General features: G+C 45.8%; 10 protein-coding genes across 10 annotated transcripts; 4 read left to right on the forward strand and 6 right to left on the reverse strand.

Annotated features, from left to right (window-relative positions):
- Positions 1-1,813: 1,813 nt before the first annotated feature.
- On the forward strand, positions 1,814-2,656 carry N7478_000267 (uncharacterized protein; the record flags this gene model as incomplete). The annotated part of the gene is made up of 1 exon (XM_056916483.1): positions 1,814-2,656. The coding sequence occupies one exon, from the start codon at positions 1,814-1,816 to the stop codon at positions 2,654-2,656; it is 843 nt and encodes a 280-aa protein (XP_056784363.1).
- Positions 2,657-2,897: 241 nt separating this feature from the next.
- Positions 2,898-4,649, reverse strand: N7478_000268 (TPR domain protein; the record flags this gene model as incomplete). Its single annotated transcript, XM_056916484.1, has 1 exon — positions 2,898-4,649. The coding sequence occupies one exon, from the start codon at positions 4,647-4,649 to the stop codon at positions 2,898-2,900; it is 1,752 nt and encodes a 583-aa protein (XP_056784364.1).
- A 420-nt stretch (positions 4,650-5,069) lies between these two features.
- N7478_000269 (uncharacterized protein) lies at positions 5,070-7,187 on the reverse strand (the record flags this gene model as incomplete). Its single annotated transcript, XM_056916485.1, has 9 exons — positions 5,070-5,385; positions 5,444-5,683; positions 5,731-5,959; positions 6,037-6,104; positions 6,157-6,250; positions 6,333-6,420; positions 6,495-6,659; positions 6,715-6,816; positions 6,888-7,187. 9 exons carry the CDS (start codon positions 7,185-7,187, stop codon positions 5,070-5,072), a joined length of 1,602 nt encoding a protein of 533 aa, XP_056784365.1.
- A 900-nt stretch (positions 7,188-8,087) lies between these two features.
- On the forward strand, positions 8,088-9,406 carry N7478_000270 (uncharacterized protein; the record flags this gene model as incomplete). The annotated part of the gene is made up of 4 exons (XM_056916486.1): positions 8,088-8,175; positions 8,268-8,369; positions 8,426-8,586; positions 8,645-9,406. 4 exons carry the CDS (start codon positions 8,088-8,090, stop codon positions 9,404-9,406), a joined length of 1,113 nt encoding a protein of 370 aa, XP_056784366.1.
- A 306-nt stretch (positions 9,407-9,712) lies between these two features.
- N7478_000271 (NmrA/HSCARG family protein) lies at positions 9,713-10,702 on the reverse strand (the record flags this gene model as incomplete). The annotated part of the gene is made up of 1 exon (XM_056916487.1): positions 9,713-10,702. The coding sequence occupies one exon, from the start codon at positions 10,700-10,702 to the stop codon at positions 9,713-9,715; it is 990 nt and encodes a 329-aa protein (XP_056784367.1).
- Positions 10,703-10,987: 285 nt separating this feature from the next.
- N7478_000272 (uncharacterized protein) lies at positions 10,988-12,017 on the forward strand (the record flags this gene model as incomplete). The annotated part of the gene is given in 4 exon segments (XM_056916488.1): positions 10,988-11,093; positions 11,191-11,224; positions 11,236-11,435; positions 11,503-12,017. 4 exon segments carry the CDS (start codon positions 10,988-10,990, stop codon positions 12,015-12,017), a joined length of 855 nt encoding a protein of 284 aa, XP_056784368.1.
- Positions 12,018-16,100: 4,083 nt separating this feature from the next.
- N7478_000273 (uncharacterized protein) lies at positions 16,101-20,471 on the reverse strand (the record flags this gene model as incomplete). The annotated part of the gene is made up of 3 exons (XM_056916489.1): positions 16,101-17,762; positions 17,816-20,158; positions 20,211-20,471. 3 exons carry the CDS (start codon positions 20,469-20,471, stop codon positions 16,101-16,103), a joined length of 4,266 nt encoding a protein of 1,421 aa, XP_056784369.1.
- A 1,775-nt stretch (positions 20,472-22,246) lies between these two features.
- Positions 22,247-23,162, reverse strand: N7478_000274 (uncharacterized protein; the record flags this gene model as incomplete). Its single annotated transcript, XM_056916490.1, is given in 4 exon segments — positions 22,247-22,576; positions 22,596-22,775; positions 22,795-22,956; positions 22,986-23,162. The coding sequence occupies 4 exon segments, from the start codon at positions 23,160-23,162 to the stop codon at positions 22,247-22,249; spliced, it is 849 nt and encodes a 282-aa protein (XP_056784370.1).
- A 6-nt stretch (positions 23,163-23,168) lies between these two features.
- N7478_000275 (uncharacterized protein) lies at positions 23,169-24,212 on the reverse strand (the record flags this gene model as incomplete). Its single annotated transcript, XM_056916491.1, has 4 exons — positions 23,169-23,221; positions 23,287-23,430; positions 23,601-23,722; positions 24,178-24,212. The coding sequence occupies 4 exons, from the start codon at positions 24,210-24,212 to the stop codon at positions 23,169-23,171; spliced, it is 354 nt and encodes a 117-aa protein (XP_056784371.1).
- Positions 24,213-25,064: 852 nt separating this feature from the next.
- On the forward strand, positions 25,065-26,456 carry N7478_000276 (uncharacterized protein; the record flags this gene model as incomplete). The annotated part of the gene is made up of 5 exons (XM_056916492.1): positions 25,065-25,199; positions 25,262-25,488; positions 25,548-25,687; positions 25,746-25,954; positions 26,013-26,456. The coding sequence occupies 5 exons, from the start codon at positions 25,065-25,067 to the stop codon at positions 26,454-26,456; spliced, it is 1,155 nt and encodes a 384-aa protein (XP_056784372.1).
- Between the last annotated feature and the right edge of the window lie 20 nt (positions 26,457-26,476).

The following is a 26,476-nucleotide window of genomic DNA, read 5'->3' on the forward strand; positions in this document are numbered from 1 at the left end:
TACTATTTTCGGATTTACCCTAGTCCGAGATTGATGCCAAACTACTTAGTTCACCTTGATACATCGGAAAATTTGGAATGGAGAAGTGCAAATGGAAGTCCTGAGGTTTAAATTATGTCTCTTTCTATAATCTGTACGACATACTGCTTTAGAATGATCCAAAGATTCCAATATTAGGAGTTATATGCAGAAATCTCATTATTTATTCCAATGTTATAACTTATACTAACGTGTTTAATTTTGAAATCAGACTGCCGACTTCCAAGGTCCCTCATTCCATAGTATCGTTATGGCTTCAAACAAATGGGCATTATGGTAACATATAGTTAAACCTTGATTACTCTACTCAAGGCAAGCCGTAGGTGTAAGCTTTCTTGGTGCTAGTAAGGAGCTTGTTGAGGTCGGTGATTGTATCGGCCAAGCTACTTCCACAGCTAGGTGCAAGGGTTTCGGTAGGGATGTCGGCAAAATCCTACAACTGTCAGTACGCCAAACAAAACATCTAGCCTCTGATTCTGAGATGTTTGTACTCACCTCGTTGGCACCCTTTAAGGCACGGAGGTGCGCAGCCATTTGGTATCCTTTACCAACAAGCTCAAGGATATTCTTCAACCTCGGAATAGGCTTTCCTGTATTGAAGACTCTGTGATTAACCGTGTTTATCTTCGCATGTGTTTCGTTTCATACGCAAATACGTTGGAGTTGATCTAAATGTCAAATACCAAACGCTTTACCCCATGGAGCATCTCGACTGGCACGTAAAGGAGATTCATGTAAATTACACCATTGGCGGTCTCGGCGCGTTATGTAAAATACATAAAATACAGTTATATCTCTTGGAAGAATTATATATCTGCCGAAGGGCGTCTTTCAAGCTAGACTGTAAGGATTAGGAGCGAAAATCCAAGAGTCTACAGTATAAATTAATCTGATTTCGAGTACATTACTGCTATAGTCACTCGGATGTTTTCTTATTTTTGAAAACATAGTGGATAAGAGGACCCGCAAAGCACACCATTACCAAGAGATTTACACAAGACTGAGCCATTCCCCAGGGCTTCCAATAACTACTTTCAGGTTGTTCTATTTTGTTTTTGCAAAATTCTTTTTGCGAGTCTGGTACTAATTAACCTCATCGGATAGTAGCTGCCTTTTGAGCTCTTGATGGGGCTCTACATAGTTTCGAAGGTTGCCTACATATTATTTAAGTAGGAGTCATGGGCCTCATGGCATCCACGATTATGATCCTCGAAAGTATCCAAATCATTGCGTACGAATAACGCGTGGACTCTGATATAGCTCCCATATCACCGACCTTGGGAAGCTTCCATGACGATTTGCCCACAAGGCCGAACCGGCTAACTGTACAACCCCGCTCGGGATCTAGTTGACGCCATGTTAGCGTACGATGACCAATCGCCCGGGTCCAAAGCGATTCCCGTTCAGCTTCGAGGAAATCCAATTCACACTCCAGTATAGATATGAGCCAAATTAGACAGGAGCGCAAGTCGTGCGAAACATGCAGTACGCTGATCCTAGTGCGAGCCATACAGACTCCCATACCAACTAATCGTGAATAGGGGCACGGAAGCTCAGATGCTCCGGGGATAAGAGCGGTTGCTCTCGTTGCAAGTCTTTATCACTGCCATGTAAATTCAAAGATAAAGGAGCGCCCGGAAGACCGAGAAAACGGTTAATACAAGAGTATCCCGGTGTCAACACGACCAGGCGGGAGCGAACAACATCGTCCAGCTCGTCCCATTTTTCGTCTATGGCACCTGACACAGCTTTAATATCGCCAGACGCTATCAACATGTTCGTGGAAAACAGTGAGCCGGACTCACTTACAAGCGGACTCGCTGAGAATTGCGGATTTGATACACTACCGCGGGAGATGATGGGAACAAGCAATGTTTGTTCATTTCCACTAGAGCTATGGCAGACATCCAGACAATCCGAACTTGACATGCATACTCCAGATATGCAGCTGGCACTTGAACCGTATACGTCCGCAGTATCACCCTCACAGACACGACCATGTAAATGCGATGAAGACGTCTCGAACATTGTACGAAGCTTGAATGGCGCGAATATGGGCCACGATGTTATCTTGACAATTCGCACAGGCGTGACATTGTCAGAAAGGTTATTGACATGTCCAATCTGCTACGACGTCTCAAAACCCCCTCGACTGACCGTTCAAAATGTTCTTCTGATCGGTCACCTTATGCTGGAAGTTACATCAGGCTACCGAAAGTATATACACTGGCTAGATAAGAACGCCACAGGAGATGACTCGCGGAACGACACTGAGACTGTCTACCTGGACTCTGGACTTGGGTTTCCCTCTGAACTGAATTTGCAAATTAGCAGCGAGAAGCTTCGAGATCTTGTTATGGATGGACTGCAGATGGATGTTCAACGGCTGTTGCGAATGGGAGAAAGGTTTGCAGAACGGCAACGCCACCGACATATGGTTGGGCATACGACTTGTCCCGATGCTGAGGGCCGATGTCGCAGGCGAGAGTACGGCATTGATCATGATCCTCTCGATGTTTGTCCACATAACCCTGTGGCGCGGAAGTTGATACCCTGTTTCCGGATTGTTGATGAGGTTCGGGAGATGATTCAACAGGTTGCGGATACGCTCAATTAACAGCGCTCTTTCAAGCTCTATTTTTGAAGCTTGCGGAATGGCAATGTCTGAGGAACCATTTATTGTTTCATACTACGCAGACATACAATCGTCTAACATGAAATGCCACATTTAGCAATTTACTGTACTCTACCAAATGAGCATGTTTTAAGGTCTCTCGGAAGCATTGGGATGGGTTATAGAGACTGTGTATGATCGAATGCATCATTTTTTTCTTTTCATATTAATTTGACTTTTAACATTAGCTGCAACACTTTGATACTCCATTGATATGCCCATTTACTCTGGCCTTTGGAGCCTGGGTACAGGATGGGTCCCCAAGCCTGCAAAAGCACGAAGATGTAATCTCAACATCTGCCTCCGCCAGCGCAAGGGAAAGTTGTTTCTTAATTATGTCCGCCTCCGCGTCTCGTCCCAAAATACGAAGACATTCATGGTATCCATGAAGAGCCCAAACATTATTAGGGTGTTGGTGCGAGCGATTAGGCGTCGTGACAAGTCCAAGGTCTTCAGCATATGCTAACGCAGCCTGTTCGACCTTGCCTTGCTCTAACGATAACGCTGCATAAGCATGCCGTGCCGGAAGCATCCAACCCCATGGCTCCGCAAAAGGGAGCGCATCTTCAAACTTGATTGCATCTCGTAATCTGTCGAAAGCCGTCTCGTAGTTTGCTCGTCTATATTCAATTTCACCATCCAGCATAGCGGATGCTACTTTGAGGATATCAGTGATCTTGTTAGGAAAGTCCAGCCTCGTAGGAGGCACAAGCTTGGAAGCAGCCTTAAACAACTCTCTCTCTTTATCGGCTTCTTCCAGCTGGGCTGTCGCTGCGTATGCGATGCCTTTCCCGTAATGTCGCATCACATTGGTGACGCAATAAAGCTCTTTATCTTCAAGGGGATCCAGACTTTTGATTTCTTCCCACATCCCAAAGCGAATGAGTACATGAACCCGAACAGCCTTGAAGAACTCCATCCAATTTGCTAAAGCAGGTGTGTCTACACGAAGAATCTCTTCCGTGATAGTCGCTTCCATACGCTCCGTAGCAGCTAATGCAGCCTTTGATTTCCCACCCAACATGGCAGCATAGATAAGTGAATGGTAGTCGTGAAGGCGATAGTAGCTGTAGAATGTCAAACCGCCATTTTGTTGAAAATATTTGTCATCTGCGACAGTCGCTTTGTAATTATATTCCACTGCACGTCGATAGTCGCCCACAAGGACATCGATATGAGCGGGCATGTGAAAAGTGTGACCCGTATCTGGAAATATCTCGCGGATCATGTCTGCTGCAGGCAATGCAGCTTCAGGTGTCAACGACATCTCCATCAGATGAATATACATGTGCGCGGGACCGGGATGCTTTTCGACACCAGGCATTTTCAAAGAGCTCTCGAGAAGCTCTTTTACCTCGAATACAGGCGAAGACGCAATCGGCAATCCAGTAGAGGCATCATACAACTTGCGCGGAGCACAGTTCATCAATGCATCCGCGAAAAGAGTAATAATGTCGAAGTCTTCACGTCGAGTCAAATAAATCTCTCTCATCGCATTCGCCCAAGCTTTGCTACATGCAAGAACATCTCGATCCGGGTCATCATTGGGATATCGCTTGCTGTGCGCAATAATAATCGCCTGTTCCCAATCCGAAGCATGGTGCACACGCTTTAAAGCCTCTTGCGAAAATGTATAGCACCGTTTGATAGCATTGATTCGATCGTTTTCGTCAAATAGAGCCCATGTCTTGTTGTAATTGGACCCGGCGCAGAAAGATATGCCCCAATAGGCCATCGCGCAATTATCATCATGTGCAATTGCCTGCTCGTAGCATGCGATCGCCTCATCGTGATTAAAGCAGTATGTCCAAACCAGTGCTCTATCAAACCACTTCTGCGCTTCCTCTGAGTTCGTGCTCACTTTCCGACCGAATGTTCCCAGGTCAAAGTAAGGGTCGCTTGACGCCCTGGCGGGTGGCTTGGTTTCATGGCTCATTGTATGTACCAAGACGAAGCTCAAGAGAGTTTCTTTCTGCGATTCCGAGTTCTTCTGCAAGAAATCATAGATGAACCTAAAGTCTAAATGATCACATAAAAAGCTCCACAAATTGCGTAGAGCTTGTATGGGGTCGGAGGGTTTTGTTTAGAAGTGGGGCGATCGCGAGATTTTGATTGGCTACTTCGGATCTTTTTGAAGTCAAAAAGTTCAACATTGGAACACTTAGTGTCGATTCTGTATGGGTCGGACTGATTAGATATCAGAGTCACTACGATAAGTTGATGTTGGGAATCGGATGTTTCTTGCAATTTTATTGTTGAAGGAGGAATCCTATTGAGAAGGTCAATGCGAATCGCGGATTTCTAATTCTACAGCTTGGTATTTTGCACTCGAAACCCGGAATGAAGGATACATTCCTCAATGGATTCTCAAGTCTTTGTCGACGACATCTTCCAAAAGTGTTTCACCTCGTTTTTCCGCGGCGATTTTCGCAAGCTTTAGACGTCTCGTGTCGCGTTCCGTATCCCAGGTCACCCACCAAGTTACCAGCGTCAATATCGCGCAAAGTCCCACGAGACCCATGGCAACAGAGAAAGGAACAATATAGCGAGGGGAGTACGCGCTTCTGAACAGTTGTGGACCAATAGCACCGCCGATTTGACCGTAGCTATTGACAAAGCCGATTGAGAAGGCAGATCCCGTGGCACGCGAAGTAGTTTGTACTCGCCATGGCCTAGGGATGTGTTAGTTTCATATGCTATAAGTTTAATGCTGTCCGATTGCGAACTTACCACATAACAGGATACCACCCTGCAGTCAAAGCATTTCCGATCAAAGTCACGGCGTATACTGCACCGATGCTCGGATAGGCGACAAACACACCGTAACAGATGAGGATGATGAGAAGAAACGTAAATGGATATAACGGTCGGGGAATTCGGCTGCGATCGGCCATCATTCCGGTGATGGCAATGAAAAGAAGACCACAAACTGTGATGGGGATGTTGAGAAGTTGGGCCTCGGCGATCGTCCTGGGAGGGTTAGTCTAATGCTTAGCATCAAGATTGTGCGAACGTACGTGAAGCCGAGGTCAGCAATTACGGTGGATTGATAGAAAGTAACACCGTTGGTGCCCACAGTAAACGTAGCCCAGATGAGCATGAAGAGCCACAGTCTGATGTCCTTCAGAGATTCGATGACTTCGCGGAACTTGAAGTTGTCCTCGCTGGCACGTGGAGCATTGGCTGGGAGACGAGCCTGAATGAATTTCTTCTCCCTCTCTGTTAACCATGTTGACGTCTCGGGAACTGTTGTTATTAAGCCGGGTTAGCTGCCGAGGAGTAACGGGATTGTTTGTTGTTCGGGAGTAGTGGGATTGACTCACAATCCGGGAGCAAGAACCAGAGGGCGACGCCGTAAATGACTGTCGCGATACCTTCAACGAGGAATAGCCTAGAATTTGATCAGCGGCTGAAAAGCGAAGAGAAGTTTTAAAATGAATTACCATTGCCACCCAGAAAGACCTCCTGCACCAGAGACGGTATCAAATGCATAAGCAAGAAGACCGCTGAAAATGCTCGCACAATTTCCACAAATATCTGATAAAAGTTCAGTAATTAGTTTTCATCAACAAGTGAGAGTTTCTTAATGTGTTGAAAATAAATCAGATTCGCAACTTACAAAAGTAAAGAAGTCGCAATGACATCTCATCAGGACGATACCAATAAGTCATTTGCAGAATGACGCCGGGGAATTGACCAGCCTCAGCCTATAGCATAATTAGTTTGACATTGAAACGAACCCAAGACGTTCTCAGCGTCGATAATTGGCATGCAAACTTACCACTCCCAGCATGAATCGAACAGCGTATAGTCCAGCCTTGTTGCTCACGGCAGCTCCGCACATCGAAATGATACCCCAGCTGACCATAATTCGTGATTGCCATTTTGATGGAGTGAATCTCTTTATGAGCAAGTTTGACGGAGCTTCCAGCACGATATACGGGATCTTCAAGTCTAAATCAGCAAAGTCCAGCATGGGTGTTATCCAGTCAACCACATACATAGTAAAGGGCGGTGACAAGGTTATATTGGTTTGACGAAAGCCCAAGCTGGGTCATGATGTTTTGATCTGTTCCTTTATTCATAATTCGAGCGTTTGATAACTGAAATATTGCAGTGTGAGCTATAATACCATCATATGTTAGGTACGTACTAGATGAATATTTATACTCACATTGTTGCTGTCCAAGTTCTTGAACATGAAGATGATTGAGCAAAGAGCCATCAATCTCCAATCGATTTTTCGGAGCAGCTTTTTCTCTTCCTCGGCCGTCAGTAGCTCTCTTCCATTCATCAAACTTGGATCATAACCCTCGATGCTTTCCTGGCTCGATGATGCTTCTCCAAGAGCCTCGCCACGTTTGGCAAAATGAAACTCATGGTTCGCGCTCACTTCGTGCGCAGAAACAATATCGCTAGCTGTAGACGTATTTAAGTCCTTCAATGCTGGCAAAGAGCCATTTTTAGCTGTCATATTTGTGGTGTAGCTGTGAATACCAGATACAATGAAGAAAGTCACTGTCTCAACCAAAAGTGGTAGGAAACGTTGCTAGATATGGAGCTCTCTATCTTAGTCTAGCTAGCTCGGAAACCCTCCGAGTTTCGCTCAAGGATATAAAGATTTAACGTATAATAAGCATCATATCATAGCCCACAAGTATTGCGAATATATGGCGTAGTACGTTCTTCGTGGTCTGTTGAATTTATCAATTTCCTTGTCTCTGAACGTTTGAGCAAATGTATATTTCTTTTTACAGATAGGTAATTGATAATTGACAGGAAATTAGACACCTCGCCTTACATAGGCTCTAGCACTAGTATGAAGTGAGATTAACCCCACATAATGTTCAACGACAGATCCTACGCTATCCAATGGCTTTGAAGCTTTTAGGTAAAGCCGATATTGTCAATCAAATGCTACTCAAATATCTATAATCTTTTTAATTGATCTTCAATTGAACGTTTATTATTCCGTAGAGTCAGAAAGGGGGTTTATGCGGGGCGGATGGCGAGCTTCGAGAGCGTCGATCACGCAAACGGAGGATAAGATGATGAAGTGTGGGATCCACGCAAGCAAGAAGCGGAGTCCCTTCTAGACTCACCAAACCTCCAAAACGACCCTGCATGTCAAAGCTCGGGCATTTTGAATATATCTTGGGGAAACTGGCCGATTGGAATGGTTCTCGAACGTGATACTTTGTCTATGGCGAATCTACCCTCAAAACTAAGATCATAGAAGCTTGATAAATCCCCAATCCCTCGGGTGTCCCTGCATCTTGGAACACGCTACTGTATACAAGATTGTCTTGCCCTGTCGCAAACTCAACAGTTGATACCAGATCAAATCTTCTGAATAATCATCTTTTACTTCAACATGGCAGATGTGATCGAAAATCCAGCCGCTGCCAATACGGGCTCGGATATACCTGAGTACCATCAGGTTCCAGAAACTACACATGATTGTAAGTCGTTTACGAAGTAGCCTCATGCCACTTTTCCTTCCAATCCATCGCGGAAAAAGAGTTAATGCTAACATGGTCGGTGTTTTCTATAGTGGATTGGGCAAATCTCGCTACTTTAGACCTGTCACAGTTTGATCAGCCCGGTGGCAAAGAAAGCCTCGCCAAACAACTTCACGACGCAATTGAGAATATAGGTTCGTAGCCAACAGACGATACTTGTTGTAATTTCTCCAATGCTGACTTCTGTTAGGATTCTTCTACATTGTTAATTTCGGACTTTCGCAGCAAGAGGTTGATCAGCAATTCTCTATCGGCAAGCAGTTGTTCGAGCTTCCTTTGGAGGAAAAGCTTAAATACCGTGCCGAACTTGAGATAGGTGGTTATAATGGATATAAGCCAATGGGACTTCGTGTAAGTTTGAGTTCATTGATTTTTGACTTGGATGTTGGTCGCTAAAACAGCAGCGTAGGAGATAAGCCCGGGTATTTTCGACAAGACCGAAATATACAATATCCCAAAATTTATCCCAGCTTTTGAAGGTCCTCAGCCGGAAATCGTCAACAATAACAAGCCTATTATTGAAGGATTTGCGCGTCATATTCATGATGAAGTTGTGCGCAAGCTTCTCACGCTGCTAGCCATTATCCTGGAGCTCCCCGAGGACTACTTCCTAAAGGTACATCGTTACGAAAAGAAAAGCGACTGTCATCTGCGATACATGAAGTATCATCGACGCTCGGATGAAGAAAATGAGAAGGCTGCTGGTATTTGGTCCAAAGGCCACACCGACTTCGGAAGTCTGACTCTTTTATTCCGCCAACCAGTAGCTGCTTTACAAGTTCGCACCCCAGAGGGCGAGTGGAAATGGGTGAAGCCACACCCTGGCAGCATCACAGTGAATCTTGCAGACTCGCTTCAATTCCTTACCAATGGCTTCCTCAAAAGCAGCATTCATCGGGTCGTGGCACCCCCACCAGATCAGCGAAATATTGATCGACTGGGTGTGTTGTATTTCGTTCGACCTGAGGATGATCTCGAGCTGCGACCAATCGCTAGTGAAGTGTTGAGTCGGCTAGGATATGATCAAGTTACCGATAACTCTGCAGTCGGCATCACCGCTGGAGAATGGGTCAAGGCTAGAGTGGCCAAGGGTGTTGATAAAGGATTGGCAAGAAGTGAAATTGGAAACCAGCCAATCATTGGGGGTGTCTCTGCGAAATATTATGATTAAATATTGTCTATGAATATGGATTTGTAACAATGGCCCTTGAACTTGAAAATTAATTGGTCTTGATATCCCCGAACTCTGAAGAGAATGGCCAAATACATGCACATTAATTCAAATGCTTCTTGATTTTCACGTGTATTCAAGTTTTAAGTATATGATATCTTCAGCTATAGGGGAACTTGCGAATGGGGGTTATGTTGGTTCAGATATTCTATTGCTCAGGTACTAGGTAGTAACTGCTGTCACCGACCAGGCAAATTATTTACATATATTGCCCTCAGAACAGTCATAGTGGTAAAATTTCCACCCTCAATAAGCCCAATCAGTAGTGCCCAGTAAAATATCAGCACTAAGACCTCTCAGCGACTCTTCAAAAGTTTTGACGTTCACCCGGGATTTCAACTGAGCAGGTTCAATTACGCCTGAGACTCCAGCGCAGTAATCAAACTCATTCAAAAACGCAGGTCCTCCTAGAACCTCAATTGGGACACCATATTTCTCAAACATCTCTTGCATGCTCATTTCAATAAAACGAGCTTGCTTCATTGTAACCTTTGACCAAGCCTTGATGATTTCCTCGAAACTGAGAAATTCATCGTATGCAAGAAGCTTTGTTCCAGGGGCTTCTTCTTCGATCAAAGCCTTTACAAATGGACCCGTTGAGCGAGCAGTATCGATAATTGGGAAGCGTGTTTGCTTGCTTGCTGGAAGAACGATAGCGTATTCCCCAGTACTCTTGCTGGCTTTCGGATAAATAAACTGATTGGTGAGATAAGCACCAACATAGATGTAGGAGCTTATTTCTCCGAGGTCTGTGCTTTGTATGTAGTCGACCAGATGGGCTTTGGTCTCCCAGTGATACGAGTATGGATACTTGCCTCCAGAAGCAGCATTCATGGGACCCAGCGCAGAATAGACGAAGCGCTCCAAGGTCGGGACCTCCAATGCAGCGTTGATTGCATTCTTTCCGAAACTAGTCTCTGTGTCATATCCGATTTTGCCACTTGTTTCAGCGTCTTTGCCAGATACGACGGCCTGGCGGTATGGTTCCCAGTAGTCTGTGTTAAGGAAGATTGCATGTACACCGGCAAACGCACGACGCAATGACTCAGGATCACTGAGATTCGCCTCCACGAGCTCTGCACCTTCCCTGGCGAGAGACTGAGCCTTGTCGGATGAAGTAGAACGAGTCAAGCAGCGAACATGCCACCCGGTTTGAGAGAGAAAAGTCCGGGCGACTGATGAACCTTGGGTGCCGGTGGCGCCGACGACGGCGATTGTCTTCTTTGTCGAGACCATGTTTGAATTATCACTTCCGACTGTAACAATTGGATTGAGCGAAGGTTGATTAGTGAAAGTAATAAGTTGATCGCTGTCTCGTCTTGCTTTATACTTCCAATGTTGACTGCCATGTGGGACCGGGGTATAGTGTGGGGCCACTATGATTGGCCGAACGTAAGCCATGGCTTATGTCGGACATTAGCGGAGTTAAACATCTCTGACACCGCAATCTTCAAAATGCCGTTGAGGATAAGCCATAAACCATAAGCCACTTGCTGTGAGGCTCAACAAACATTCATGAAGATGCTAGGCTCAACCGGAAACGCCAAGGTTCGAAATGGCGAAACAAAGAAGCGTGTTGTGACGGCCGCTCGCCGAGAGCAAAACAAAGTTGCACAACGCGCCTGGAGTAAATGACCCACACCCTCTTTTATTCCTCCAACTAAAGCACCACTTATAGGACAAAGGCAAAGAGAGACCGCCGACACAATAAATACTGATACTAGAAGGCCTGCCACTACCGCAGAACGTTCAAGCTCGGTATGTACGAGATCTCTCATCTCGGCGATCGAACTCGATGCCACCCAGAATGGACGTCATGAGAACCTGGAGACCCCGAGGCCAAAGGATACAATATCATCTGCGAAGCCCTTAGATGAATCTGGCAACCAATCGATAAAATCCAATCTTGGCTCGCCACATTTCGCCCCACCTGATCTCTTATGCGAGCCGTTATCATCATCCAGCCAGGGTAAGTCAATCGAACTCGCTAGCTGATCCTATGATGAGGCTTTTTTTGACATAAAATTGAATATCAGGCTCGAGTCCATTCAGTGAGATCGAGGAAAGAGCAACTCCACAGCCGGACTTGAAGCTGAATACGCTACAAACGTCCCAAACGCGGACTCTCCTTGCCATCTTAAATAATGCAATATGTCTGGGCTTCGATGTCGATAGTTTGATGAATTGCAGCAAGGGAACTTTGTCGCCATTCTTCCGCCGTATCACACCAACGGATAATCCTCAAGACCTGATTGCAACGGTTCTGAACCCATTAACGCCAGTTCATCTCCAGCCCACCATGGCTCAAATGCTTATCCCACACCATCCTGCTCTGGATTTAGTTCCGTTGCCACTGGTACGCGACCGGCTTATCACTTTGTGCTTTGCAATGCCGAATGTATATGATCTTTGGGAGCTAAAGCTCGATATATACGTTCAGCATGGACTTGTATTCAAGAGTGATAATTATGATTGTTTGTCATGGGATCGAAAGTCGTGGGAGATCAAGCCTTGGTTTGGAGAGAAATGGGGTATTCCCGTTTGTGAATGATCTTTGCATCAGACTCCATACCTACAGAGGGTCGGTTTATGTTATTAGAAGCGGCTATGAGTGCATTGACCAATTATATGACTAGATACTTCAAGGGATTGGGTTGAGATGAACATATCTTTCACTTAGCGTAGAAGGCGGCCCCGGAGGGACGCCTTCTCTGCAAGGATGCGGGCCGCGGAGTATCATGATAATCATGATTCGCTTGGCTTCATCTTGATAAACTTGAAGGCTCGCTCCAGTCCGCACACATCCCGACAATATAAATAGAGGTCCGGGCAATGAAACATGTATTATGGAATATATCGATGTGATTTTATTTCCCAACGACGACTATATCTTCTGATACATAATGGCCGGTCGCAAAACTTGATAATCAGCCTGGTAGGCTTACCTACGGGGCTTCGGCCCCCGGGGCCAACTAGTATGGCTATTGAAGATGATTTGAATAGGAATACCTGCTGCTAACCCGTGGAAGCGGACCTCTAGATCTCAAGCGAGACTAGTAAACTTGGCATGTGGTAATTGAATCTTAGTGATTCATGGAGGTACTACGTTTTGAAGAGTTAGCGCGTAGCTACTTCCTTCAAAGTTTTCCATAGATGCCAGACTTCCCTAGTCATTTCCCACAAAAGCAGGGGCACAATATTCAATCACGCAGCCTTGCTCCCCGGCCTACCAATCCCGAGAAAATCATATTAGAGGAAGGTTGCTTCTTTCAATGTCAACGGCATCCAAAAGAAGTAAGAAAAGAGCCCAAAGCGGAAGATTCAGGAGCAGGAATTATTCACTTTAAATAGCACCAGAGATACTGACTTGTCCATGGATGGAAATCTTACAAACAAAGTCTAGTTACCGGGCACTATTGTAGAGCAAATTTCTACACGTTTCAACTCATGATCTTTGCCACAAAATCAGTAGCCAATGGATGATTGCTTCTAATAAAAAGCATGCGAGTATGGTCCAACAAGGAGACAGATTCGATGTCAGTATCATAAGTAGGATGCAATATAGCTTTGAAAACAAAGCCATTGCCGCAAGATTCCCAACATGAAGCAGACGAATATGTTCGTGTTGGATTGCCGCCAAATTCATATTGACCCAAGTCTTTCTTTACAGCCAAGAAGATTGTCATTTCAGAGTTTTGATGTCCACGTAAGACACCCCCATGCTTACCAATAGATTCATTGCTGCCTGATGATCATTTCTGTCCTTTATTGGCATACGTGGTTCATCATACCATTCATCCTCGCAAGATTTCTGATTTTGATACTTCATAATTTGCCCGGATGTCTTTCTTTCCGCCAACCTTTAACACAGCCCCGTTCTTCCGGACGAGGCTAGATTTAATCCATTGTCAGAATGTTATCACTGGGATTGTCGTGAAATGTAGGAAGAAAGATGCATGGACGATGTGCGGCGCAAGCCGGGCGCAAAGTTGTAGCAATTTATTCCGAGCGAAATAAAGTACGTAGTGCGCAAGTAAAATCTCCTGCGCTTAGAGTTGCGACTCCATACTGTTTTAAATATATGAGAAACAAGGCCGTAGAAAATACTAGTAGTCATATATATCCTCTAGTTAGCAGACATCCCCAATCGGTAGAGATGATCTTATCTGAATTTGATCTCCAGACACGTCTGCGCCAAGAAACCTGAAGTCTAGAAATAAATACCTTTGACGCGTTATACGATAAAAATAGGGACATTTAAACATCATTAGACGTTCATCTACAATCGGAAGAGGGTACAAATCCACCTAGAGAAACAATACATATGTGCACAGTAGTTCCACTTGATCCACTCCCCGTATTTCTGTGCTCTTCAAACTCGGCACAGCACAGCCGAGCCTGTTTTGCGGTTGTCATAAGACGTCAAGTGGGTAATCCAGCCAATCAATACTAAGCAAACAGGGTCTGCGGCACAGACTCACTCGAGGTTTCATTTTGGGTAAAATTGAGTTGCCTAAACCCATATGTCACGTAAAGAAAATAAGAAGACAAAGGATCGAGGAATCCTCTAATTATTAAAACAAGGCGCAACAAGGCTACGCCGCCTACCCCGAAAACTCTGAATCTAGACTGTCCTGCGATGGTCTGGCTATCGGCGAGAAAGCATCGGAACGTCAAGAGACGCGAGCATGATGTCACAATTCGAAGCCAGCCTTTGGATACGAGCTGTTTTTTTCACCTATTTCTGTATAGCGTCGGGGCCAAATCCCAGTGCGTAAATTGGAGAGCGGAGCGCTTATCAAGATCGGGTGGAATTTCTCATGCTTGACTGAAATTCGGATTTCCGGATGTGCCGATCAGTTTAGTAACACTTTAACCTTGGCGTTTCGTCCACTCATTTACCAACTTAATCCTCAACATGATCGCGTTGCAGATGGGGTTGCGTGTCTGAATCATGCGGGTGCCGATCAAACGTCTTGGAATGATGCGAAATGGAGCATTCGAAAGAATAAAAATATCAGACTAGACAGTCGCCAAAACATCGAGGAATCGTTAGCTTGGCAGGATCTGCTCCATAGGCCAATCATGATCGAACTATACCGTGTATGGACCCTTATTGATGGGGCGGACATTACGGGGGAGGTCGTGATGTGAAGTTTTTGATTGGTGCGCTCAACTAAACCCTTCGCATTTTCGATCCCTTTGCTTCATTTGTCATGTTCATTTGTCATGACCTGATGCCCCGTAAAGTGAGAATCCACCGTTGAAGCCACATCATGTACCAAGCCAAAGGTAAGGAGGACCAGTGCACTGACCTTGGCGCGCTCAAATATCTCATAAGCTTAGGAAAGGCCCACCCCCGCCAGGTCTTGGAAGTCTTGTTTATTAAATACTCCAAAATTTGATGAAAATCACTTTGTGTGACTGTTTTGCTCATTGACACCCTCCATTTCGACCTATTCATCTCTGAAAGTCATCGCCGTGACTGGACTGCTCAGCGGTACATACCCATTTATCGAATCTCGGCCAGCTATGCGAAGAAACGCCGTCAATATGTTCATACCACAAATTGTCATGGGGATAGATATCCAAGATGCCAATGATAAGCCAGAGACCGATTACCAAAGATGGCTACAGGAGCAAAAGGAAAAAGATCGCACGTCCTCACACACAAATAAAAATGATGGCGAAGAACATTTTGAAGACTACGGCAATTATCATAGTGCGCTGCCTGTCTCTCAGTACGGCGAATTCATAAATTCACCCCGTTCGGGCGCTTCACATCCTTCAAGTTCCAAATTATACATTCATCCCTCCACGTCAACAATGCTGTGGTCCAGGGGAGGGATGCTCTCGATTATTGCGATTATTCTTTTCTTCGTCTTCATTCTCCGTTCTAGGAGAAGGAGGCAGATGCGATCATTCTACACGATGAATGTGCCTCCAACACCAACATACAGTGACAGTAACAATGACAAAGTGAGAAGCCTGCTTGAATGAACATTCCCTACTGTCTAGATGAAGAAGCTAACGTCATGATGTAGAAAAGTGGCCATGGAGCCTTTGAGACATGAACTTTCACTGTTTCCCGATCCGAAAAGAAATGAAGAAAGCCATTCGACTTGAGAAACATACTTCGATGTTTTGAATCTCCTATGCAGTGGTTTAACTACCACCGACACGCGACCGATATACTCTTAAGGTACAGCGTCGATAGTATTTTGAAGGGACCATGGATGTCCGATGTGAATAAATCAAGTACTCTGTACGATAGAGGAATGGTATGATGCATGGAATATTCCAGAACTACCGGGGCCTCTTGCTACAATGACTGGGAAATACCCAAGACGAAGACAGTATCCCTTTCGCAATGAAAAAGGGCGCTAGAGCCCTGCCATTTCAGTATATAGGTAGTAAACGTGTTAAGTAGCCAGCTGAGCAATGGCATGGACCAAAGGACGTCAGACGCAGGAGGCAATAACGAGGCATAAAAAGCAATAACATCGATTTAAAGACAATGATACGGCTTTGAAGGTAATTATATGGTCCCAAAATTAATGACGGTGGTGCACATTGGTGTACTAGGTACACGCATAGTATCAATTGATATATACAAAAAACCTACATATTGGGTTTAGAGTTCCTTAATCCCCCAATCCTTACGGATGCCCCCGAGCCACTCCGCGATTGACACAACTTCTTCGCCAACCTTCACATTGCCTGCTCCAATCCTCTGGCGTTCAACTGGATCGTAGGCTGGAATGAACAAAACTTCATGATCTTTGTTACAGACTTTCGGCTTCAGGGTTTGGTTTCGCAGGCTCTCTAAACAAGCGGAATCAAACGAGACGTAATTACAGTTTCTGCACAGGTGGAAATTATTTGCGTACGTCCATTGGGTCCCACATTGACCGTCGCAATAATCTGCGAGAGGCCCTTCAGGTTCCGCTCTGTCTGTTCCGGACTCATTTGAATTCCCTGTGTCCTTTGCTCCCTCATCATCGATATCTTCATTTGGGCCGATTAAGGACCACGCAGCGAGCGCATCGGCCTCCTGGCCAGCAAACATAAGATTAATAGCCAGAAGACGATACCCTTGCCAATCATTCAAGGGATCATCATCCGAAAGCAAGTCGAGATTCATTTTGATAGAACCGCGTAGCAAATCTTTAACTTTCGTATCCTCCCCTTGTAGAGCGTGGTACCGAGCAAGAATTCGTGTCGGATACATTTTATGAAGCCACTCTCCGAAATCATCCGCATGTATTGAGGCAGCGATAGACTCCAGATGCTTCAAATAATGTGTCGCGGTGTCTGGATTCTTGCTCGCGTTTTCGAAACAGACAAGAGCGAGATTCGTTCGGACCATTGCCTGTCTTTCCACAATAAGGGCGTCGTCAGTTCCATTGATTTCCAAAATACGCAGCCATTGATCAATTGCGTAAGCTGTCCGCTCGGGCTTCTGAGCGCTATTTTCCTGGCAAAGAAGAGCCAAGCGATTCATGAGATCAATCTGGCAAATTTGTGCACCCCACTCCTGTTGAGCATTGCCAGCCTTTCTTCCCTTGGCGAGCGTTACTTTAGCAGCGGAGATGGCCTCTTCGTAGCCTTCAAAAATAATTTGGAACTCCTCTTCGTTGGCTACTGATGCAAAAAGGGCATCATGGTACTCATCACGGTAGTAATGCGCGTGGATGCTCTGGGTTCGCCGACTAAAGCCGCTCCACGCATCTGTGGAATGTTTCAGAGACTCAAAGAATTCAAGCAGACCCTGGCGATGCCCTTGCTTATGCAGTAGCTTCAGGAGCTCCAAGACCGTATCGTAGTCCTCGGGCTTGTCTTGTAAAAGTTTGTGGTATATCCCAAGCGCCTTTTCACTCTGGCCAATCTCCTTATTCCATTCAGCCAGGTCGCGCTCCATTTCCACCAACTCCTCTTCAAGCTCGTCAGGATTTCCAATCTCCCGTGCTTCAATTCCTCTTTTTGCGGCTTCCAGAATCTCTATGGCCACAGTGAACCCTTTCTTAGAAGCATGGCAGTCTGCCAGTCCCCATTGTGAAAACCAATTATTTGCCGACAGAGTGGCCGTGTGCTTGAATTGTTCAATGGCTTCATCATACTGGCCGTAGTCACGTAGAGTACGGGCCAAATTGCGACTTTCTTCATAGCCTAAAGTCTGTAATTCGATCTGCTTCTGGGCCCATTCTGCAGCATGGAATATCTGAGCAGCTTGAATCTCACCCATGTCTGAATCGCGCGTGGAACGCTCAATGCTTGGGTCTTTGCGATTTTCAATCTATATCATGGTTAGATATTCGAATATTCACTAAGAAAAGAGCCATAGCATACCTTCGTGACGTATCCGTACACGGCATCAAACATGAATGCAACGCCCGACAGCCCAGATTGAAGCCATCTTCGAGCAAGGGCCTTCCCAACGTGCTCAAGAATATCAGCATCCAACTCCGACTTGGAGCTCAAACTCTTGACCCATCTTCTCTGCGTCTCAGAAATATTCTTAGTGACCGCGGAGTCTTGTAGCCATTTTAATGTCACTTCTGCATTTTCATCCTGGTAAATCCATTCGGACCGCAACCATTCGCTAGCCAGACTCCACCATCTGTCAATAATTTCGTCTTCGGCAAAAGTATTTACCAATTGTGGACCCAAGACCATCTTGAGGCCTGGGTGTGTCAAAGAAGGATCTGCTAACTTAAGATGTTCACTGAAAAAGCTGACCGCATATTCGAGTAAATTGTCCGACTCGGGAGAGTCTTTTGAACATATAACCTCTAGGCAAGCCGATACGATCTTAAAGTTTGCCGTTTCGTTATCTATCCCAATACGAGCGGTCTTCCCCTTGAGTTTTCGTTCGAAGAAATCTTCAAATCCAAATTTCTTAAACAACTTGGGGTCACAGACGGATTCCAAGAATCGCCGTACAATTCTCACTTCACCCTCACTGATATCACCGGTATCATCAAGACTTTCGCTATCATTGTTGTTCTCCGAATCTGACTTTTCGCGCAAAAATGTCGCTATCGAATCGGAAATCAGATAAACTCGTGCTGCGGCGATATGAAGAAGCGACGAATACTGATCCCTGATCTTTTCTGCCAAAGGCCGAAGAGATGACTCCCGGGATTTCAGATAAAGCACCGCCTCGAGCTCCTCAAGAGTCAGTGGGCGGGCGGCATGAACGACCCATGTCAAGAGATCGTTCAAATCAGAGATATCTTCATCGCTGAGAGTTTCGTTGAGGTACTCTATCTTTCTGACAATAGTATCAGATCGGTCTTCTCCCGAGCGGGACAGAATATCGCGAATTTCGCCTGGACGTTGTTTACCGCTGATTTCATCCAAGAGTAGGCCAACGTTGACAAAATCACCATTTGTTTCTTTCGTGAGGGTTTCCAAGATCTCACTGCGTAGAGCATATATTTGCTCAGACGCCCCATTAAGAATTTCCATCTTGTTTATACGGTTTTTGATGAACTTGGTCATGTCATCCTTATTCTTCGATGCTACATCAATCACGGAGATACCATCACCAAGCTCGGTATTGATCTTGTTCATCGCTTCGGTCCGTCCAGCGAGAAAAACTCGAAGAGTAAATTGGGACCAACTTGGAGCTGCTGCTTGCCACGCTCCAAGAACTTGTATGAATTCTTTCAAGTGCTGCTTGTCTACCTGATCGATACCGTCAAGCAACAAGAAGAACGTCGAGTCGCTCTTGTGAGATTTGCCAAATAATTGTTCACAAAGGCTCTCGATTTGGTTTGTACCGGCAGTCTTGATGGTGCCCAGATCTCTGCGATACACCATGTCTGCTTTAGCGATCTGCCATGCGAGAACTTCCAGGGCCTTGATGAGGGATGTAGCTTTCTTGTCCTGGTCAAAGATGAAGTAGGAAATCGAAGTATATTTAAGATCGTCCTTGCTCTCAGAGTACATATCTTGCAGTTGTTTAAGCATGGCCGCAAAAAGGAATGATTTGCCGTAGCCCTCGGCCCCAGAGATGCCCAAAATTGAACACCTTTGCTGCTCAGTTCTCGTCCAAGCAGTATATGTAGGATCTTCTTTGAGCCATTCTCCACTCATGGGCACCTGTTCATTCAAGTAACGCTTATAGGCAGCTTGGACCGCTTTGTATGCTTCGCTAGGCATGTCGAGATTTGCATCAATGCTGTTCAATAGTCGCTGCGTCGCATTATCGGCATCTCGCTTCTTCTCGAACGTAAGAAGTTTATCAACTGATGCAGTAACCTTCTTCGTTCCATCTCTCGTCTCGGCAACTGCCCTCTCGCTGATCTTCTGCGACTCAAATCCCAAGGTCGCTCGCATCTGGGACTCACGCTCAGCCAATAGAGCGAGACGACCCAATTGGCCATTGACGCCCTCGTCACTGTCGAAGGCAAAGACCTTAAGTGCGGTAAGGATTTTGTTCCCTTTCAGAACCCTAATGGATAACGCGCAGATTTCAACGAAGCAAACAAGCTCCTCATTGATAATCTTTCGTAGCGATATATCGACAGCGTCAGGCGGCAAACGCATATAGATTTTGCATCGCTCTAATACATCGGAGACGCGCCGGAAAAGCTCAGCTAGACTGCTGAAGATGCGCTTGTATTTGGCACCGGTAGAGATTAGATATGAAATTGCATTGAAGCAGAGACTACTAGGAGCAAAGACCTTAACGAAATATGTCAATAGAGGTAAATTGTTTCTCAATAAGAGAGCTTACCATGCTCGCACCCTGGGCAGCAATGCCACCCAGCACAGTGATAAACTTCAGGGTCTTGCCAATGACATCTTTGGCGACCCTGAATTTGTTATGTTTCTCATCATCTTCGTCCTGCTTTGTGCGTATTTGATCCAGAACTTCGTCAACCGTGAATTTTGGAGACGTCGTGAGATCGACCTTGGCCGTCTGCGCGAACGCTCCACATGCCCTATTCCACGCCTCCTGGATATTATAATCGTCCTCAATTTCAGTGATGGACATTTTTATAAACGAAAAATATATTCAAAGTCTTAAAACGTCAAATCATAAGACACCGGATAGCCGTGACTCGGTTGGCGAAATGGGGGTAGTCTCTTGAGGAGAAAGAAAAAGAAAAACCAAAAGTCCCTCCTATGAGGAAGGGTCCTTCTGGTGTATTTATTCTCGGCTCAGCTGAAAACATCGTGATTTTAAATAAGAGCGGCTGAAGAGGGTCCTGTGCCGGAAAGAGGGGCGTGGCGCCGTTGCGATATGGCAATAGGGTAAGATATTGCCTACACTAAGCCCTGAAGTTAGTTCTGCTTATTTTATCTCGGCAACGAGGAAGGAAACCCTGCCCCCCCTCCCCCCCAAGGAGTAATATCTTACCCAAGATGTTAGTGAAACGATAGACCGCTTATTCACTATTGAGAATTTAAAAACAACAAGGCCAAGAAAAAGAACAGGAATAGGAATTTCTGTAGTCGCAGTTCTCCAGGGATGCGGTGAATCTGATCGAGCCTATGGAGCGAGCCCTCAAGTGCTACGGACCCACACTCGCTAACCAATGAATGAAGACACCAGGTGCGGAAACTGCCGAGAAGGCTAGATATCGGAGTATACGCTCTTTCACTTTATTTTAAACTAAATGTAAAATGAAGTTACAGCCTCAACTCGCTGCATGTTTATCCGTTTTTAAGATCCCAAGCCCAGTAGAGATACCATGGAGTCGCCTTGATTGTCCTAATTCCGGTGAGCAAGCTGGAAGCCTAGTCTGCGATGAAGATTTGATGGCATCTATCCGCCCAGAGAATGCCCAACACTCTCTGTGTGGCCATGTCTTTCCCTCGGAACCTTGGGTCATCAGTATCTATGTCGAACTTGAATAGGTAAGCGACAGCAATATGTGTTTGCATCGAATTCGGGGGAAGTACTCTTGATGAAGTCCACCGTGAGTGGTTAATTAGAAGTCAAATGAGACTCGAGACCTCACTTAGGTAATATCTGCGGTAGTTTGAGGGGTTGGCAAAAGGAGGGATGTTTAGAGAGGCAAAGAATTTATAAAAAAATTAAGCGATATGTACTATCAGTATTTAAGTTATAGTGTGATCTGGTGGAAGCGAATGAAGTATAGTAGAATCATCTGAAAAGCCCCCTTGGCCATACTATGTAACCGTGATCTCTGCCGCCTAATACACTGCAACCTGCGAAAACAGGCAACAATGGGGGATCGGGCATTAGCAAGGAGACTTTAGGCTAGATCGATATTTGTAGACTTCAAATTCACCCATCCTCCGTCTGTCTACTCCGAGCTCTTAAAACAAACAAACAAGAATTTGAACATCATCATCACTTCATCCATCTAGCTTATTTTGAACGAATTCAACCGTTTATCTCCATTCGGTAAGTTTGAAACAAGGACCAATATATGCTACTATTACTGACACGTCAGAAACACCTCAGAAACAATATGTGCTATCTACTTGTCATAACGAGACACTGGGTCTGCGGGCACGAAGACGAAGAGCCGATACGAACAATCGAAAAGGATGAATGTAACAGCTGCGGTATCGTCAAAGAGATTGTTCGCAGGGAGAGAGAATGGCCTATGGGGTCCCCGAGCCCTTGCAACCCCTGTTATCAGAGTGGGCGCTGGGAGATCGACATTTCACTTAGGTGGCATGAAAAGAAAGAGAAGAACTAGGGAAAGCTCTGAGAATGTTGAGCATATTATTCGAGAGCCTTTCTGAGTCTTGTGTCTAGAGATTCAACATACGGCTACAATGAAATTATGATATTTAAAGAGCACTACGTCCTTGAACTTTTTGGTTGAATTGGTAGTCCCTTTGCAACTTCTCGGCGCAAGTTACACCCGTGACATACGCTACCACTTGAATATGAGCATTCACCAAAACAGGCACCACGCCCATATCCGCAATACGCAGGTTCTCGATACCAATTACCTTGAAATCTGCGTCCACAATAGCGTCAGAGTCGCCACTCTTGCCCATCTTGACGGTACCTGTCATATTCCAGCTGGACGAGATGTTTGCGAGCCAATAACCGAGTAATTCTTCATCCGACGCGTCTTGAGGCATCGCGAGATTAGCTACGCTGTCCTTGGTATACTATTCGTGTTTAATCCACTCGGAAAGAGCCCCGGGGAGCTTCGACTGCCAGGCGACGATAAAATGGATGCGCAAGAAACTTTGCATCGAAGAGGAGCGGAGCATCAGCATCTGAGGATTGCAGCATAACCTGGCCACGAGTTTGGGCGTTGAACAAGAAAACGAGGAAACAATGATAGTTCAGTGCATTGAAAAAGGTCTGGGATAAACCAGTGGACGGGGGAATGTATGATCATCTCGAAATGGGGGACAGTGCCTTGGAGAAGGTACCGTTGCTCATACTCTGGGAGGGCAAGGAACTCTGGCCAGGTCCTCAACTTCTCAGTTGGCTTGAACCATCCGATGTCTAGCTCGCAGGAAACGTTGCCCATGACCCAGTTCTATCTTTCTGCCATTGCTCCTGTGCGACATCCATGGCTTTCTGCGAGCCATGAGAAGCTTTTCGATCGGTACTAGTGTCTGTGCGAGTGTTAACCATCGGGACAAAGCAGTGATCGCGAAGTCCCTCGCCGACCGATGGGATGTCATGAACGACTTCGATCTTATGCCTTTTCAATTGAGCTGCAGGTCCAACGCCTGAATGCATCAGAATTCAGGGATCGTTGAGTGACCCAGCAGAGAGGATAACCTCCTTTGTGGCAAAGACTGCGAATCAATATGGTCAGTGTATTAAAGTGCAGACCCAAAAGTTAAGGTTTCAAACAACTTACACTTTTTGCCGTTTGACTCAACTCCTATGGCCTTTTTTTCTTCCAGGAGCACGCGCTGAACCGGCGCATTGGTGATGATTGTTAAATTCTTTCTCTCCTTGCCAATGACCAAGTCCTCTGCCGTCGAGCGAAGTTCATTATATGCTGAGTTGATCAGCACAGACATTCCAATAGGATAAATAGAAACCCCGCATGTTCGAAGATATCTAACATCTTTGGAAAGTCCCTCTCCCACTCCCGAGCAAAGCCTACATGCAACGAGCCCTTATTGTCATGATCCTCTAGGTGTGGATTGGCATACTTCTCATCCATACCCTCAGGAAGTTCCCCATGAAAAGTCTCCAGGTCTTTCAGTCTTTTTTGAATATTCTTCCACGAGAAATCGTCGTCCCCAGCGATACGTGCCCACTCTTCATAGTCGTCGCGTGCTCCAACGCTATACACAACGAAGTTGATAGCACTCGATTCACCCCTGCAATGACCTCGGCTGTAGTCGATCTCTCGGTCATTACAGTCCTTTTGAGGAGAATTATTGCATCCCCAATTCATAGACTAGTTCTGAAATTTAGACCATCGTTGACCATCTACTCGGAGATTACGATCCTCCTTACTAGTGCCCGCCTCTAGTTGAAGAACTTGCGGCTTTGCAATGGAATTGGCAAATTGTGCGCCTACCAGCAGGTCCACCTAAAGATGCATTAACTTTGCGGAATGGGCTATTGCTTTTAGCCGCTTTCCCCCCCCTTTTCGTTTTGCATGTTTTGGCCCCAAAGGATTCGGGCGGCCCGAATTTTAGAATGGAGCATGGAAACTTTGACCCGCGACTATCACTTACTACCGACAATAATAAAGTCAAAAGTAGACATGGACGCGATATTTTCGTTTTCGTACGCGCGAAATGTAACGATATCCCGCAAATACGACATTCGAATGGTTCTAAGGTTTCTGGGTACCAGGATCGAGGATGTGGGGGAATTATATGAAGCTTCTTTTCTTATTGCTGGAAGCCTCGCCGTAGAAAGTCCGATTTCGGTCAGCACCCAATCACTATTGTCCCTAAAACTGCAAGTACGCCGTACACAAAAGACGATCATTGGATAAAACCTCCAGACGAGACACGCATTAGCTGGTTTAGCATACGTTAGTACACGGACAACCCCACAACGCCATCGTCCAACACTGGCACGATGGCCCAGAGCGGCCCGGGCGCAATCCAAGCGGCCCCCTGATATTGTGGGGCAGTATGTTGTGCTTGCAGATCTTAGTGGCCTGCCAAGGAGCTGAAGAGGGGGTAAACTCGGCTCTGTTATGGGGGCTCGCAGTCTAGAAGACGAACCAGAACGCCCAGGGCGTCACAAGCCGCCGATCGGTTTCCGTCAGGCGGGATAGGGTGGATAATACGCCGATGATCCCATAGTCGGTTACAGGATTTGGGAAGACTTTTTGTCACTATCCACGCGCCCCACATGGAGATTCTGCCAGATAAATGTCAATGTCATGTAATTGACACGAAGAACTCTATGCAAAACGTAGAGGAATAAGCTTCAATATTAGTATACGTGGAAAGCGGTCGTTATGTGACAAATATTTGGCCTTACCGCTTCATGTGGAGCATGTGGGTAGTTGCAATGAATCCTTCAAACCCCCTGTGCATGTGCGTTCTAGACAGAAGTTTTCCTGTTCCGACCATGGTGTTCATTGTTCCTTTTAAGTCTAGCCTTGGCCGCGAGTAATGGGTTTGTCGTTTGCTTCCCCGCTACAACCAAGCACTTGCCAAGATGTCGAATAATGTTGAGGCTTGGGTCTTACTATCCTTGGCCTTAGCCATTATCATTGCTCGTGTTGCTGTACGATGGAAGCTCGTTGGACCGGCCGAGTTTCAGCTGGATGATTATCTGATGCCATTAGCAGGGGTGAGTGTTTACGCACAAGATTCTCCATGTATGGATCCAGGCTAATATGGGAAACGTCATAGGTGGTTTTCATCCTCGAGACAATAGCAGCATGGTTCGTCAGTGATAAATACAAAGGCTTGACCAACAGCTACATGTCAGACGAAGAGCGAGCGGCCCTTGATCCCAACTCCGCCGAGTGGTCTTATCGTGTTGATGGGTCCAAGGCTGTGGTCATTGGATGGTCACTATATGTGGCTATTCTCTGGCTCGTGAAAATTAGCCTCGCGATCTTCTATTCTCGTTTAACGTGCGTCTTTCATAAAAACCTCAACAGGAAGTGACCGGAGTGCTAATATGGCAATGCAGAACCGGTCTCCAGAATCTCCCCACCCGAGTACGACTAGCCTATGTTATTCTTGCCGTGACTTGGACGGCAACGCAATTGACCATACTGTGTTCATGTCGGCCTTTCCATGGCTTTTGGCAGATTAGCCCTGATCCCGGAAGTGAGTATAGCCACCATAAGTAGGCAATGGACATCTTCATCTAACCACATTTCTCCAGGATTCTGTCAACCGACAAATTCTCCAGTCTATGTTCTCGTCGTCGTCGTGCTCAACGTGCTTACGGATATTTATTTGTTGTTAATTCCTCTTCCGCTACTCTGGACCGTCAACATCAGCTTGAAACGAAAGATTCCCCTTATGGCCCTCTTTTCCGGTGCTGCATTCGTCATAGCAGCAGGAATCGTTCGAGCTGTTATTATCATGGCGGTATGTGCTTCAATAAATAACCCCGAAAAATCAATTCCATCTAACATTCACTCCACAGTCCGGCCCCGACGGCGCTTTAGCTGGCTCTAGCTGGGCTTGTCGCGAAACATTCGTCTCCATCATCGTATCCAACCTCCCCATCATCCAACCGTTTATCCGCAGAGGCTTCAAGAAGATCGGCCTGTCACGAATGATGAGCTCCTCCAACAAACAATCAGGAAACACATACCCACTGTCCAGTCGAGGACTGACGAACCTTACCTCCCGCGGGGACAAGGACACAAAGAAAAGCAAAGCCAACTCGGCAGCACCTTCGCATTTGCAGGTTTCTGCTTGGGGCAGTGATGAGCACTTGACTGCCGATCCTCAACCAGATTCAAAAGAAATTACTGTTGTTTCAGAGACTATTGTCCAAAGTGAGCCCTGGAATTTGGATGATGAACATGGCAATTCCTCCTCAACGCCCCCGAAGGAGTGGCAGGCTCACTTAGGAGGCCGATGAACGATGAAAATGATTTTTTT

The sequence above is a fragment of the Penicillium angulare genome (genome assembly GCF_028827245.1).
Source record: "Penicillium angulare strain IBT 27051 chromosome Unknown utg000001l_segment0_segment0, whole genome shotgun sequence".
Classification (NCBI taxonomy): Eukaryota; Fungi; Ascomycota; class Eurotiomycetes; order Eurotiales; family Aspergillaceae; genus Penicillium; species Penicillium angulare.